The following is a 17,098-nucleotide window of genomic DNA, read 5'->3' as shown; positions in this document are numbered from 1 at the left end:
TGGTAAAAAGTTTCTCTCTGTCTTTCTTACATTCCCCCTGTATATATTGGGAGACTACTATAATGTGTTCCTGGAGCCTTCTCTTTTCCAGGCTGAAAAAGTTCCACCTGAATGTGAGGAAGAACTTTGCTGCGCGAGTAACCGTGCACTGCAATAGATTGCCCAAAGAGGTTGTGGAGTCTCCCTCACTGGAGATATTCAAGAACTACCTGGACACAATCCTGTGCCATGTGCTCTAGGATGACCTTGCTTGAGCAGGGAGGTTGGACCAGATGACCCACTGTGGTGCCTTCTAACCTGACCCATTCTGATTCTGTGAAAACCCCAGCTCTTTCATCCTGTCTTCTGACAGGAGAGGTGTTGGCATCTGTCCTTACAGACCGGCTCAACACGTCCTGCCTATCTCGTGCTGGATGCTCCAGCTGGGGTCCCGCTAGAGCGGAGTCGAGTGGGGCAATCTCTACCCCGGACCTGCCGGCCACACTGCTTTCTGCGCAGCCCAGGGCACGGCTGCGGAGAACCGCCACGTCTTGGAGAGCGAGGAGCAGTCCCGGGCGGCTTGTCGCCCGGCCGCGGGGGCCCGTTGCCGCAGGCCGGGGGGACCCCCGGTGCCGCCGCGGGCCCGCCGCGCTCCGCGGCCAGCGAGGGGCTGTCCCGCCCGGCCACCCGTCGGCGGGCGCCGCCTGCCCTGGTGACGGCCGCGCCGGGCCCGGCGGGAGGCGGGGGGGCCCGGCCGGGCGGGGCTCTCCGCCTCCCGCGGGAGGGTCCTCCACCCCGGGCCCTGTGAACCTCGGCCCCCGTGGGCAGGGCGCAGCCGGAGAGGAGAAGCCGGCCCCGGCGGTCCGTTCCCAGCCTCAGGATGGAAAGCGCCGGGGCCCGTTGTTCCTCTGGAGGAAGCTGCGATCCTGACGTTGTCTGTGAAAAGCGCTTGTTTAAAGCCAAACTGCCCGAGCCCCTTGTTCAGCTGGCGTGCAGTCACCACCACTGTGCTTTCCCTGTGAATGGCAATGAGTTATGCATCTGGAACACAGCCACTGCTCAGGTAAAGCCACAATATATCCCTGCATAGTCTTCTACTTTAAACTAAGGCTTGTAAGGGAGATATAAATAAAATATCTGAGGGTAATGTAGAAGGGTCAGGCTTCACTTTAATGCTGGAAAGATATTAGCATTTGTTGTGAGCTTTGCTATTGTGATAAGAGTAATATAAGCTGTTGTGGTGTGTTGATGTGGCTGGCAGCTAAACCATCACACAGTGTCCTGATCACTCCTTCCCAGCGGGGTGGGGAGAGTATGGGATGGGCGAAAATGAGGAAAAAGTCACAGGTTGAGTTAAAGATAGTTTAATGAGTGAAGGGAACACAAAGAAAGAAGCCATACGAAGGCAGTCATTTACCACCCCCTATAAGCACACCAATCCCAGTACAGGCTTCAAGCAAAAGCCAGCTTACAAGACAATCCCCCAGGCCCTCAACACCTTCTTCACGCAGTAGTCCAGTTTTGTTGCTGAGCACATCATAGGGTCGGGAATATGCCTTTGCTGATTCAGAAGAGTTGTCCTGACTGTGTCCCCTTACAGCTTCTTGTGCATCTTCAACCTATTATTGAGATGGGGAAACTGAGAAAAAGTGGTGAGAAAGAGAAGGCCTTCATGCTGTGCAAGCAGTGTTTGGCAACAGCCAAAACACTGCTGTATTATCATCACTGTTTTTGTCACAAAATCCAAACCACTGTGCTGCTATGCAAAAAGTTATTTCCATCCCAGACAAGCCCAGTATAGCTACATTGTAGTTGATTAAGTGATTTTGAAACAATAAATAAAAACTAGTTAGTGTTTTGTTGACTGCATGCATATTATCCATTTGTAGTTTTGTATTGTTCATAACCTTTGTTTGAAGTGATTAATTTAACTCTTCTTTATCTACATTTGTCAGTCATTATTTTTGTCAGGGCATCATTACTCGATTTCTGCATTGTCATTCGGAAATAACATCAATCCACCTCTTGTCTGCTCTGCCTCTCATGAACGTGTGATAGTGTGGAATCTTGATGAATGTACACAGAAGGTGCAAGAAGGTAGCGTGTTATTTATATAATATATATCCTTAGGAGTGGCTGAAGAATCATAGTTGGAAGGAACCCACAAGGATCATTGAGTCCAAGTCTTAAGTGAAAGGCCTGTCTAGGGATCAAACTCACAACTTTGGGGTTATCAACACCACACTCTAACCAACTGAGCTAATCTCGGGGTCTCTATATAACATATATATAAAAGGAAGTGATACAAAGGGAATCATTCACCACCAATCACTCAGACCAATACCCAGCCAGATTGAGCAGTGGCCACCTCGAAGACCATCCCCAACATCTGCTTTTCTCCCGCTGTTCCTTATGTAGCAAGATTGTTATTTCTGAGAAGCACACCTCAACCACTCAGATCCAGCAGCCCTAACAGCGATATCTGTGCTTTATTTCTCTGTTTCCCTTCTTCCTCGGTGATACCGTGCTGGGCCGGGGGCCGGGGGCTGCAGGCGGGCGGCGGCGGCGGCGGCCCCGCCGGGGCAGCCCCGGCGGCGGCGGCCCCGCCGGGGCAGCCCCGGGAGCTGACCAAGGTGCTGTGCGGGAACAAGCGCCTGCCATCAACCTCGGGGGAAACGCAGGGAAGCACTGCAAAGACAGTGACGTTCTGCCGCTGTGGAACAAAATGGACAGAAAAAAAATAATCACAGCAGCACTGCATAATTAAACATGCAATGCCAAAATAACTAAATTCTACCTTTTCTGGAACATCTGTGGAACTGGTGTTTCGCATCCTGCCTTTTCTGGTCTTGCCTCTCCTGTCTCTGGAACACCGTTGTCACGTGTGTGTGTGCAATGCAAGTATCTGATTTGTGAGGAAAGTGTGTCAGTGAAAGAGAGTTATGCTGACATAACACACAGAAAGCAGGAGTTTTAGTATCCTGACCACCATATAGGTTTGGAGCCTCAACCAACGAAGTTAGATTCTAGGGAGCAGTTCTAACCCCTCTTCAAGCTTAAATAGATTGGAAAGTAGAGAAATAATGAAAGAGGAGAAAAAAAGTATCAAGAAGTATTTTTCAAAACCCTGTCTTGCTGTGCTTCAGTCAGGATTTCTTACGTCCAAAATTAATGTGGCTCTGCTGGGTTCCATGGGCACATCACCCTACTCCAAAAATCCTGTCTGTGGCAATCTTCAATGGAAGCATAACTTGATGGGAATTTTTAATATCTCAAAGAGTACCAGATCATGTCTATGCAACAAGGCAGATGGAGGAATTCTGATGGTGCATAGTTCTGTGCTTTTCAATAGCCTGGTGTAATTAAACAGTGTGTTGTTCTGTACATCTTCCTGACAGAAACTGGGACAGCTTCTATGGTTAGATAACTACTATGCAAAGTTTCTAAAAATCTCACTGCACCAGAATTTTATATTTCATTGAGTATCATTAACAATACAATTACTGCAGGGTTTACACCTCATGGACTTGTTATAAGAACTCTTTTGGGAATGGTGCTTCATGTAAGATTTAGCCCAGATGATCAACAAGTGGCAGTATGTGCTGGAAATCGGATCTACATGTTAAGTGCAAAGGTGAGATACCATTCTCTGTAGCCATGGTGCTAGTATTTCATTAACTGATTCACTTTCAAATAAAATCATGATACAGAAATGTTAGTATAATTAAGCAAAATTGTTCATTTTCTCTCATAAAATAAGTGTGAACAGATGCTTGATAATGCAACACATACCAAATAGAAAACTAGATTAAAAAAGCTGAAGTGAAAGAATATCTCAATAACTTAGAAGAAGAAAACATTCTTAGGTCATCTGAAAAAATATTCCTATATCATTCATTCTGAAGAACCAAATGTAATGTGTAGTGGCTTTGTCAGCAGGATGATATACAGGGCTGCAGTTTCCATGAGAAAAATCTTATTGAGTTATACTTTGAAAACAAGTCTGACAATGTTTAGCAACAGTTATTATTAAAATATTTACTTAATAGTCAATTTTAGTTTGAAATCTAATGTGTTGTTGTTTTTGACTGACTAATCACAGAATGAAACTATACTAGCTAAGTTGGATGGCCACCTGGCTCCAGTGACTGCTACTGAGTTTTGCACATGGGAGAAAAGCATGCTCATATCAGTGTCAGAAGACAGAACCTTTAAGGCAAGGAAATTGCATAGATAAACTTTAAAAAGAATAATTTAGTGAATATGTGAAGTAATTTTGTTCACCTTGAAATATTTTGTGAGGATAAAGCAAAAAACATCTTTGACTTTATAGAGAGAAGGACATGGTTCTTAGAGATGCTAGGAATTATTGTAAAAATTATTGTAAAAATTAATTTCTCTTTTTTAAAAGAACAATGCAGATTTTGTATATTCAAAACTTTCCACATGAATTGTTAACTTTGGTGATTATTATCATCTAGCACATAGAAAGAAAATAAAATATTTTGATTAGTTTCACTGTAGCTGAAGTGTTTTAGGTATGCTAAACTGAATCAAAACATTTCACTGTGAGTCTGCTGACATTGATTTGAATTTTCCCTTTTGGGAATATCGGCTTGGGTTATTGTATGCAATGGCTGGGTTATTGCATATTGGTAGGATTTTTGACAGACGACATTTTATATGACGACACCATGGATTGCTGCTGCTGTGCGTGATGACAATTGTAAGACAACTTAGACAGTAAGGGGAAAAAGAAGCCTGAGTGAACCCAGATGTATTTTCTAGGACATATTGGGATAGGTACCATGATTGCATACATTTTAATCTACTACTGATTGTCCTCAGTATGACTCTAAATGTAGCCCAAAATTTTTTCTACAGGCTAAAATAAATATCAAAGGTTGTGGGTCCCTCCCCTCTCTCCCCTCCCTTCTCCCCTTCCTTTCCTCTTTTTTTCTTTTCTGGTGCATTAATGTATGTATTTTCATTAATTTAGCTAAAATCACTAAGATATCAAACTAAGCAAAGATGATAACAAGTACTTCTAATTACTTCATGTAATCATATTATGTGAGTTTCACCTTTTACACCATGGATGCTTATCAATTAAACAAAGCCCTTTGTACTTGGAAACAAGTGCTGAAAAAAATCCTTATCTAAGGACATCACTTTCAATGGTTGCATTTCTCTGTTTTCACCACGTGATGGCCGTTAAAGGTTGTGTTTCCTTAGAGACCTAAGTAGATACCTATCTACGTCTTTTTTTTATTCAAAGGTGTGGGACTATTCTACCGGCCAATTAATATATCAGTCGGGAATAATAACAGGTAAGTTTTCTATTTTTATATGTATTTTTTCTTAGCAAAAACCTCTTCTCTCTAAAGAGTAGTCTATCATTATTGTAGAAGTTTTTTGTTGATTTAGTGAAAATAATTCTAGAAGACTAGGGAGCGGTAAACATATTATCCTTTAAAGCCAATAGTAGCTGTATGTTCCTTTAAAGTGAACTTCCTGGTGGATAGTTTTAGTGTACTTTCATAAACAACTCTTTTTGTACAGGATGTGTATGTAACGTGCCACTTACTGAGATACACGAATGGAGCTCTCTCTCGTTTTGTAGGCAGAATTCCACTATCGGAGTACTGTGTGCTTGCTTTCCTTCAAGTTTTGTGCATGACATAAAAAGAAATACTACACCATATGTAGGTTTATTAACAGTGTCTGCAGTTGATGGTATATATTGACTTTAAAGATGAAAGCTTGTTTTGTGGAAAGACGAGCAAAAGGAGAGAAGAGGAGGAGGGGAAGCATTGTCTCCGGTGTAGCGGGGACCCCTCCTTCAAAGCACTTTTCCTACAGGAACCGTACAGGTTTCAACAGGACCTACTCAGAACTTCCCTTTGGTTGTTCCTGCTTGTTTGTGCTGTTAGTGGTGACTGGAGCGCACACTGGGGGTGTGAGTTGCATGGAGCTGGTTGTTAAGATTTGTGCATAATGTTTTGTTGAAGGACCTCATATAAACTAAAAGCTAAAAACACACATTAGGAAAGGAGAGGGAGAAGCAATGAATCCCCCCATTTGCCTGTGGCAATTGTTTAACTTGAAAACCTGCCATGAGCACAATGTCAGTGTTTGCAGGTGCAAGACCATGAAACCAACTGCATGGTTGAAACAAGGGAAAGCCACTGACCACAGGGGTTCTGAAAACCATGCCACGGCAGCTTGGGTAAAAGGCAGTTCGCAAACCCTCAAGTGAAAAGCCCTTAGCAGCACAAAGACTAAGGCACACAAATCACTGTGCAACTGTAAGAAGTGTAGTAAGGTTTCTTCCCCTATTTTTATGAATAGGAGGTATTCAATTTTGAATCATGTGTTTTAATTAAATGTATTTCAATCAAATACTTTTTTTTTCAAGCAGCGTTTCCTTTGCTAAGTCTGCTAATTGATGAAGAAAACAAACAACTTGTCACTGGATGTGCTGAGGGACAGGTAAGAATTGCCCATTAAACTCAGTCTCTATGTCAAAACAGTCAACTATTATTAATGTTTCTGTCTATAAAAAAGCTTCACAAACGGCATACAAGTTTTGAAGTGTTGCAGTGGTTATTTTAGCAATCATAATTCAATTTATGGTCAAATTCTTTGACCATAAATCATATATAGTATATAAGACTTCTGTTACAAAACAAACCTTTTCCTGAAAACCAGGAAAGTTTTTAAGAGCACAGTCAGTGATTATGTAAGAAGAGTATGCTGAGAGGCTATAAATATACCTGTTTTAAAAGAAAAAATGTGAAAAATAGGACTATGATTTCAGCATGTTGGAATTCTAATACAAATGTAATAACTGTGAATATGCATTTCACCTCTTTAATGTTAGTTATATATTTTTATGAGATTTTTCAGCTGTTTTCCTTCATGATTACTGTTCAGTGAATTCTTAAGACAATTAAAGATTTAACTACACCTTTGTCTTAAAAGAGAAAGGTATAAACGAAATTCACCTACATGACCCAGTGAGCAATGACATGCATGTTACCTGTGATTTTTAGTTGTGGGAAATAGTCTATGAGGAGTTTTTTTCAAACACATAAACATGTGGGAATTTGATCTGCAGTTCAAAGAAGTTCATTAGTTACATCAAAAGTTTTAAATACTGGATCTTTAGTTTGTATTAATGTAAGCTTTATATTTAGTGTCAAAGGGTTATTGCAATTGCTTTTTCTTTTTCTTGCAGCTTTGGATCTTCAGTTTAATCAGTGATCATAATTATCGTTGTGTAACACATATCAACTTAAAGAAAGAACAAGAGAAATTCTGTAATAAAGTGTGGAAATCTGGAAAAGAAATAGGTAGCACAGTGCTTCTAGAATGCTCTATAGTTGTTAGTGGCTACTGAGTGTGTGCTTTTTACACCCCGTAAGATTTTAATGTAAGTGATAGAATTATGAGTCTCAGACTATGGCATGGAATTCTTACTGAAGCTGATATGTAGTTGGGTATTGGCCTATCTGGAAAGAATTACACATGTATGTCTGTAATAAAATCTTGGCCAATGCATTTGCTTATAAAATGTTACATGATGTGCACTAGTAAGTAATTTGTTTTTTACTGAACTCATTGCCCAAGACTTCAGTGAGAACAGAACCAATGCCTCAGAATTAATCCCTTGTCTAAATGGAACAACATTTCTCAGTTACCTTTGAAGTTTCTAAGAATCTCTTTATTTTTTTTTACTTTTATTTATTTATTTATTTATTTATTCTTTATCCATACCAGGCCCTCCATGATATCATTTTTCTCTGGCTATGGTATTTCTAGTGGTATAACACAGAGTACTTCTGAGTCTTTAAAGGCTGCACTGGTAGCCTCAGCAGGGTGATTCCCTGATATCAAACTGATTTGATAGTTCTCTTGTCCTGCCTCAGGTCAGCATGAGCAGGTAACATCATTGGTGCCAGGAGAGGTAACCGTCTTCCCACGGGCAGTGCCAGTGCAGACACCCATCCCCTCAGCACTGCTGTGGCTGTGTCTGCATTCCCTTATCCAGTTCTGATTCTTCCTCAGAATTCTGTAAGTCCTTTAGGGCTACCTGCCCTGGGCACTGTGAGCAGTGCAACTGTAGTAGCAACAGGCGTGCTGAGCACCTGATTGTCCTGTGATGGGCACGTTTGCCGTGTGGTTGCCGCATGGTGGGCGTGTGAATGGCGCGTGATCGTGGTGTGCCACCCACCTGCTCGGCCTGCCTGCCACAGAGTGCCCAGGGGTTGGGCGCACCAGGGAGAGGGTTACCTCTCGTGGTCCCTGACTCCAAGGCAAAACGAGAGAACTATTGGAACATTTTACACCTCTTAGGCATGTGGTCCCTTGAGAATTCTCGGATCCTCCTTGGATCCCTGAGGATCAGGTACTCAGACTACTTGCACACCGGCTGAAGTGGGTTGAGGTCCTTCTAAAGGCAAGCAAGACAGAGTTTTCTTAGGGAAAGGGACATCTGCTTTCCCTTGCTTGCTCTTTTTCTGAATCAATGACTTACTTGCCTAGTGGTCCAGCTTCCATAATTCTAAGCTCCTAACTTAAGGAGGAAGACTGCAACATTTCTTGTTATTGTTTAAAATATATGGATGTCACTGTTATGTTTGGAAGACAGCGATGTAATATCTGTGCCTAATGCTGAATTTAATGCTAGTAGTTCTTAGTGGTGAATGCACATTTATGATGGGTTGGAGACTCCTTGGGAAGATGAAACTGAAGTGGATTTTCACCTTGTTTTTGGATTGCACTGTAATTTTAGTGTCAAGGGAATTTTCAGGCTAAGTGGATCCCCAGCATATTTAAGGATATATGGCTTTCGGTGTCACTTTTTTGAGATGAAAACACCTAAATTCTGCAAAATCCTTTTCAGTCCATAAGTAGGCTCTTTGGATTTTATCTCTAGGTGTTTGAAATAAGACATTTGAAGAAAGCACATAAGAATCAGGAAAGAAATTTCAAGAGGGCTAGGATGTATCCATCTTTTGAAATAGAAGTTTCTTGAGTGTGGTCTTAGTTCATGCTACCTCACTACTTCCAATTCTCTCTTAAATCCTATCTGTTTCCCTTATTTTATTGTTTTTGATAGCTAGTATTGTTGATTGTCTTTCTTAGGTGAAGGGCAAAATGAGTCCAAGGTTTGCAAAACAGAGAACATGAGACCAGAAGGATCAGTGGAAACATCATTGCCTGTTCTCTTAATTGAACATTGTGACTTTTCAGTATGTTTCCATAATGAAGAAAAGATGTAAGTCCTTTAAAAACCACCTAGTATTTGGCTTGAATTTATTCCTAGGAGTTCCTATTGGTTCTTGGATTGTTTTTACTGCAACTTACTATTTTTTAGAAAATGCAGCAGGAAAATAATATTTTTAGTGATCTGCAAGTTTTGATGGCCTACTCTTAGGAAGATAATATACACAAAGTTAAAATTGGTTGTTATTCTGAAAAATAATTTTATAAAAATGTCTTTGGCAATATCCATTTTAACATCTATTGATACCAGTTGATCAGGGAAGATGAATTAAAAAGTAATTAAGAAACCAAATTTATTTTGAGTTTGCTTTCCTGAAGAAATAAATCTTATGCTGCCACTGCATGCTTGTCAGTTTGCATTCCAAATTTAATAACTTTTGAACTACATAAACCTGCTCCAGTCAAACTTCTGTACTAGAGACGGAGATTTCAGAACATGATGTTTTTACTCCTTCCATGAATGAATTCTTACATTACATTTCTTTCCTGAAGAGAAATTTATCCATATTATCAGGCACCCAGGGATCTGTTCAGGACACTGCCACAAGAAGTGTCTTATAGAACAGCTTGGGTTTTTTTGTTATTTGTAATTGTCATTTGGATAAATTTCTCAGCCATATCACCTTTTAGGAAACTCTTGTCCTGACCTTTGCCCTGTGGTGGGTTTTACAGATGTAACTGATTAAACTCTGGTTAGATATATAAACAACTTCTGGTAAACAAAGAAGAAAAATATCCAGAAGTCCTGGATAATTTTGGTTGTCTTTATGTCCAAATTAAGTAATTATTAACAATTATTTTCATGATGCCTACATTTTTAGAAATACTACCATTGAGAGGAAGGAAGTGGTGATTTTTAAGATGCACATCTCAGACATACTTTAATGTAATGATAACACTTTAAGGCCATGTGATGCATTATTACAGTCAGTCTTATTGCTTGTATAATATCACTCTCAAATTATCAAAATTTTATCTGCATAAAAAACATAGTTTTTTTTTGAACTACAGCACATCTTTCAAGATTACTAGTTTTCTGGTGATAAAGAATCCACCATGTCTGTAGTTAAGTTGTTCCAGGAACTGACTAATTCCATTTTACTTCTAATCTGAGTTACCCTCTTTTTGTGCACCGTTATTACCTTTAAGTATGTTTTTTAATCTTATAGTCCAGGGTCCACCACTATCAAGTTCCCTCCTTGGATAGCAAATTCTAGCTCATGAACAAATTACCTCTGCACTTCTGGATGAAATAGTTTGTACATTGTATAAGGCATGTTTTGTGTAACATTTTTAAAATTTTAACATTTCTTTTTCAATCTCCTTTTGAAACATGGTTGCCTGAAATGAATCCACAGTAACAGGTTATTTGAAACAATTTTCTGAATTGAAATAACGTTGCTTTCCAATACCCACCTGTTACTGCCTCACATTGTACATCTAAGAATTATTTGTTCTTTTAGCTCTCACGTCACAGTTGAAGGTTTTGTTCTGCTTATAAACTGTCTATTCAGGTCTTTTTAAACTATTTGACTGTATGTGTTTGGAGGGTGTTTTTGTTTGTTTCTTTTATTTTGTTTTTAATTAAAAAAGGTATTAAGCCACTGTGGTGAGTATTTTCATACCAAGTTTCAGTTTTATACTTTTTCATTCCCTTATTTTAACTCTTGTGGTCTGACTTTACAAATAAAACCAATAAGTCTACTCACTCCTATCTGGAAAATTTATTAAGATGTTGATGTCAATTTTTATATATTCTGGCATCAAAATATTTTTAGTTCTTTGAAAATGACAACTGTTGTTTTGTTACAATCATCTTATGCTTGATAACATTTTTCTTCTGTGAGGGTGTTGACTGAAATTGTAACCAGTTGATTTACTCTGTGGTGATTCCAAAAGCTGGATTTCATTACCTAACTGCAGTACTGCTGCCACTAAGCACAGACTGAGACAGACATTCCAGGCTTGGCTGGGTTTTTTTTTCCTCTTAGTTTCTGCTGACTTTTCTCTTATACTTTAATTATGTACAAACATACCTTGAATTTCACTGTTTTTTTGAGTGTTCATGTGGAAGTGGTAAAAGTAAGACTATATGTGGATTTGCCTCGTGGTTTGAATTTACTCTTTGTGTATACAGTGCTTTTACAACATCTCCCAGCTCTTACAAACCACAGTAATTTTTGAAGAAAAGTATTTCCTCTGTTGTTTTAGACTTGCCATAAGCACTTACGTAAAATCAAGGGTTGTGTTCTGTTCTTGGTTTTCAAAACTTCACCAATTTTGTTTGAAAGTTTTTACTTTGAGCTACAGATTTAAAAAAATATGCTGTAAATGAAAAATCTTTATTTTGATGGGGTTTATTATTGTTGTCCTGGGACTGGGTAACAAGCATTAAAAATGCTATTTGCTGTGTGTTGTGTGGTAATAAAAAAAGCTTTTCTATGCTACTCAGAGATATTTTTCTCCTTTTTTTAATAGGTATTCTGCCCTTAATACTAGCTATTTTTGGATAGGAACCTCTACTGGCTTGTTAATAATTAATTTGGCAAACTTTGAATTAGAAGCTTTTTTGTCTTACAAAGGTATGTTCTGTGAGATATTTGACTACACTATAATGTGATTGCTTTCATTATCTGACATAAATAGTACAAGAATTAGTTTGTGAAATAGCAGAATACAATTAAAACTGTTTCTTTAAAAATAGCTTTCTTCCAGTTAATTTTTATATGGTTTCCTGGACCTGATTTTCTCAGAAGACATGTTGGCACTAGATTTGTGTAGTGGCTGGCAATTAATTTTTATTCAATTTTGCAGTTCATGAGTGTTAAATACGAGCAATGTTATTCTACTCCTACTTCATAATGTGAGGGTAGGCTAGAAGGATATATTCTGAAGGCAGTGGATTAGGTTCATGTCAAATTAGTATGAGTAATTTTTTTTTTCTGTCTTGGGGATGTTAGGTTTTTCTTCTGAAATGCAAATACAATTTTATAGCTCTGTGTTCTCTTTGGTAAAGATTACAGTGACCTCAGCATTCGGTTTGCCAGATCATGTGCACTGACAAAGAAGACAGTTAATGGAAAAGTGAGTATACAGCAAACATTGATTTAATGAATGTTTACACTTCCAGTATTTCCAATAGCTAGTAATTATATGGTTTTTTTAGAGATTAATGTGCACATTTGTTTTACTTGGTGTGAATTACACAGTAATTTCTTTGGAGACGACTGGTTTTACTGTATGAGATCTACTAGTTTTAATAGCTGGATAGTTTTAAAGCTCTCACAGCTTGTATGTAGTCTATAGGGTTTAATAAGGAGAAGGTGAATTTTTATAGTGTTTGGTGTGTATCTTGAATGTTAAGAATGACCACTGGCGAAGGAGAGGCAATCTTTTAGGGGAAAAAAAGATATAAGCATTGTTATACCTTGTTTCTCAAACAAATGTTAGGATGAACTACTTTTGAATCCTTCCATGAAGTCTGTCAAAACTATTTGAGTTGTGGAAAGTCATTAAAAGTGATTTAAAGAACTGGAAGGCATTCTGGTCTGTATACTCCATTTCTGATGTTGCAGGTTTCCTACAGAACGGAGTTTAATCTAGGCCTTTCTGTATACTTAACAAAGCAGTGTCTTGCTTTAGAGAAGGATTTTGTTTTAAATTCAGATCTTAGAATGTTTTGTTCATGTTGCTGAAGCCAATCTTTCTTCCATGTGTACTTCTTGTCTCACAACTGTTACTGCAGAAATATGTCCAGTGTAGAGGCTGTTGGAATTCCTCTCTCTGTTATGTATGTAAGACTGTTAAGACACTTATTTAAGCAACATAAGCATAGTTTTGAAAGACAATATTAACCACTCTTTACTGCTTAATGCTCTTCAGGACCAAATGCATGGATATTTTTGACTAATTTTCATAAATGACAGAAAGTGATTTTCCATTATAAATGCTTTGTTGTTGGAGCTTGTAAACAGAGTATTATTTTATGGCATAATTGCTGCAGGTTTTGTGCTTGATCACCTCAATGTTTGAAGATATGATTGCTGTGTTGGAAGTTAACCTTGCTACATTGGTGAGAACTCAGAACAATGTTTTTCTCCCATGTGGAAATGAGAACAGTCTATCAGTTATTGCCAGGTACAGAATAATTCAATGGTTTTTTTCTCTGTGTTGGATTGGGCATTTGTTTACCTGGCAATTAAGGTGCATCACATGGTATTGTACAATGCTATTTGTTGACATGGTTTTATTTTACTTCTTTTCCTGTCATACTTTAGTTGTATAGAGTGTGAGAAATCACAGAATCACAGAATGGTTCAGTTTGGAAGGCACCTCTGCAGGTCACCTTGTCCAACTACCTTGTTCAAACAGATCCACTTGGAGTCAGTTGGCCAGCACCACATCTGTGGTGGTTTCACCCCAAAAATTTAATTTCCAAGCTTCCCCACAATTTGTTCGTGAGTGAGAGAAGTTTTCAGACAGACACAACTCAGCCTGAGGGAAGGGAATTATATTAAAATTACTAACACAATAAATATTATAATACATATATACATATATATATATAATCTTAAGTATGAAAACTATAACTAAAGAAACTTAAACTAAAGAATAAATAGATACACAGCATTAACACAATTTCTACCACCCCTAGACCCTCCCACATCAGTTCAGGAGAAGTTTTCAGGGCGATAGTTAAAGTCTCTCTTTCTCAAATGGAGTTTTGGAGTTTTGCCTCTGTTGAGCAGATCCTCCTGGGTTTCGAGGGAGCTCTCGTCTCACCAGGTCTTCGCCACAGTCAAGGAATTAAAGTTTCTGAGACTTTTTTCCTATCCCGCGGGCTTCCTCCTGGGGGGGTAAGGTTTAAGGACTCCTCCACGCTGGATCTATTCTCGTCTCACCAGGTCGCAGGATTTTTCTAGGTTTTGCTCAGTCTTTTATATACCCCGAAATTTCATTAGAGTCTCTTAGAAAAACCTGCTCGGTTGGCTCTATGCCATATTCTAGGCCTGCTCTGCTCTATTCCGTGCGTTGCTGTCACCACTTCTTCACAGGGCCTTACTCAGGGCCAGGGTTGGACGGCCCCGGGCCATCACCGCCGCACCGGCGGCACGGCTGCCGCTCCAGCCTGTCCCGGGCTACTCCGGGGCTGCGCAGGGCCAGCCAGCTCCTCACCCACCCCCCCTCCCGCGGTGGGGGAAGGCGGTGAGGCCGGCTGGGAAACTCCTGGGGAGTTTCTCTCTCACTCCAGTGCCGTGCCTGGCCGCTCAGGGCTGTCCCGCCGCCCCCGCTGGCAGTGGTGGTGGTGGGGGGAAACGGCGAAAAACTCCCGCAGCCCTGGCTGGGCCAGGGCAGCGGGGGCCCAGGGGCTCCCCCGAACTCGAGGGGGACTCCCCTCGGCACTTACACGGCTGCCCGATTTTCCAGCTACGCCAACAGCTTCCTTTCTCAGTTGTTGTGATATGTTAATTTCACAGGGGCGAAACCCAGCTCTCCATTGGTCCTACGTCAGAAGCTTACTTGGGATTAATCATGTCCAGCCTCAGGGGGTGGGGCCAGGTGGCTGAAACCACCACAACTTCCAAACAACTTTTGGATATCTCCAAGGAGGGAGACACCACAGGCTCTCTGGGTAGCCTGTGCCAGTGCTCAGTAATCCTCACAGTACAAAAGTATTTCCTGGTGTTCAGACAGACTCTCCTGTGTTTCATTTTTTGTGCATTGCCTCTTGTCTTGTCAGTGGGTGCTGGACTCTGCTTTACAGCTGCATAGGGTTGTTCCTCCTCTGGTGCAGGACTTTGCATTTCACCTTGATGAACTTCACAAGGTTGCTGTCAGCCCGTTTTCTCCAGACTGTAAATGTCTCTCTGGATGGCAGCACAATTTTCTGCTCTTAAAGACACTCCTCTCAGTTTTGTGTCATTAGAAAACATGGTGCGGGTACACTCTGCTCCTTCATCCAGATTATTAATGCAGATGTTGAATGGAATTGGGCCCAATATTGACCCCTGATGTACTCTGCTAGTTATCTGGTTTTCAGTCCACCTCAGTGTAGGCTCACCCAGCCCATACTTCATCAGCTTCTCTATGAGAACCTTATGGGGAACAGTGTGAAAAGCCTTACTGAAGTCAAAGTAGACAATATCCACTGCTCTCTCCTCATCTACTGAGCCACTCATTTTATCATAGAAGTTTATCAAGTTCACCCTTGGTGAATTCCTGCTGACTACCACCTTCTTGTCCTTTAAGTCCCTGTAAATGATTTATGAGAAAATACTGACATCTTAAAGACAACAAAAAACCTGCAATATACACCGAAGTGCACATTTCAGTGCTTATAATAAAATCAAGTCAACATGAAATAGGATCTAACATGTAAATGCAATCATCTGTGAATCCAGTCAGGGCCAAGTCTTACCTGTGCTGCTGGGTATCTGAGCTAATAACTAATCCACTATGCCTTGTTTGTTTTTATTAAAATGTCATTGCTGTTGTTGCACATATACATGCCCACATGCAGAAAAATAGCTAAAAGGGAATTCTGACAGCTTTTCCTAGTCTGATACTTTTGTCCATTGCATTGATCAAGTTTTGTTCTTGGTTTTATAACTTAGGTGTTCTTTATTGACAAATTCTCCATTGCTTAAAGGTTTAAAGAAAAACAGGAAAGAACCTTCTAGTAAAACACTTGGTAAGTATAAACCAATCTTGAAATTAATTAATAAAGTTATATTTTTAATAAAAGTAACTGACTTTCAACTTGCTTGTGCCTAATACAATCAATATATTTATTTCTGTTTTAAATATACATTACATTATATTTTTACTTTAGTAGGAAGAATTTTATACTACTAACATTATTTCATATCCTACGTATGTATTCTAGTTGAAAATGATGTTAATAAGCATTTTTCTTCTTTCAAAAGCAGTTCTCTGAGAATTTGCTGTGTATTTTAAGTGTTAGAGTGTAGAATGTTTATATTTTCATAAGTCATTCTTTTTCAATATCATGCAATGTATCTTTCTGTATAATTTGTCATTTCTTTCTTAACTTTGGTTACCTGTTTTGGTAAATTTTGTTGTCCTGGATAGTCTTTTGTCAATATCTGCAAGTTTAGGAAGTTAATTTTTGTCTCAATGTCCTACTGTTTAAAGAAAGAGATCTGACTTCCAATTGCTGTTGAAGCACTGATAGCTTTTCTTTAGTTAGCAACAATAAAGCAAAGTCCAAAAAATACTTACAAAATGTTTTTGTCATCAGCTTTTACTTAAGAAGGGTGTAAAAATGCTGGTAACTGTAGACATGTAGAAATAATCTATTTTTGGACCTGTTAGAATGTCAAAGGTTATGTCTTTAGTGGTTTATGATATTCTGAGAATGCATCTACAGTGTTTTAGCTAGAATTCCAGGCTGCTTTGGACACCCAGCACTGGCACCTGTGCTACCTTTGTTGACATTTCATGATCAGATAAATGCTGTAAGGAAATCCTTTGGTCTCTTCAGGCAAGTGGCATTGGGAGCTTCTCAGGAAGGACCTTCTTCTGCCTCATTGCTACATAAAGAGAAAGGACAGTGGGAGTTGAAGGGAATTCCATCCTCAGCATAGCTAAATGTATCCATGAGATCACTCCCAATGCATCTGAAGTTTTTCTCTGGGAATATCAACAGGATTTCCCCCTTCACAGCATTTATTTGTTTTGTTTGTTTCTGCTGATATGAAATACTCATATTCAGTTTGGGACTGTAGGCTGCCCTTCAGGCTTCTTAGTATGGCAGTGTGCGTACAGACAAGTACCAATGACCTAAGACCCATAGAAGCACAAATAC

At 39.7% G+C, this 17,098-nt stretch overlaps 1 protein-coding gene across 1 annotated transcript in view; it reads left to right on the top strand.

Moving 5' to 3' along the window:
• The first annotated feature begins 731 nt into the window (after nt 1–731).
• WDR27 (WD repeat domain 27) overlaps nt 732–17,098 on the top strand; it is a 94,529-nt gene continuing 78,162 nt past the window's right edge. Inside the window, 12 exon segments of the mRNA XM_018077463.2 lie at nt 732–1,042; nt 1,935–2,076; nt 3,489–3,613; nt 4,082–4,195; nt 5,258–5,309; nt 6,401–6,471; nt 7,220–7,334; nt 9,130–9,262; nt 11,749–11,852; nt 12,287–12,354; nt 13,274–13,407; nt 15,885–15,961. Coding sequence (XP_017932952.2) covers nt 860–1,042; nt 1,935–2,076; nt 3,489–3,613; nt 4,082–4,195; nt 5,258–5,309; nt 6,401–6,471; nt 7,220–7,334; nt 9,130–9,262; nt 11,749–11,852; nt 12,287–12,354; nt 13,274–13,407; nt 15,885–15,961 — 1,318 coding nt within the window. The 5' untranslated portion in view covers nt 732–859.

The sequence above is a fragment of the Manacus vitellinus genome, unplaced genomic scaffold (genome assembly GCF_001715985.3).
Source record: "Manacus vitellinus isolate BGI_N305 unplaced genomic scaffold, ASM171598v3 scaffold_37_pilon, whole genome shotgun sequence".
Lineage (NCBI taxonomy): Eukaryota > Metazoa > Chordata > Aves > Passeriformes > Pipridae > Manacus > Manacus vitellinus.
Note: the sequence above shows the minus strand (reverse complement) of the source record. Positions and strands in the feature narration are given on the sequence as shown.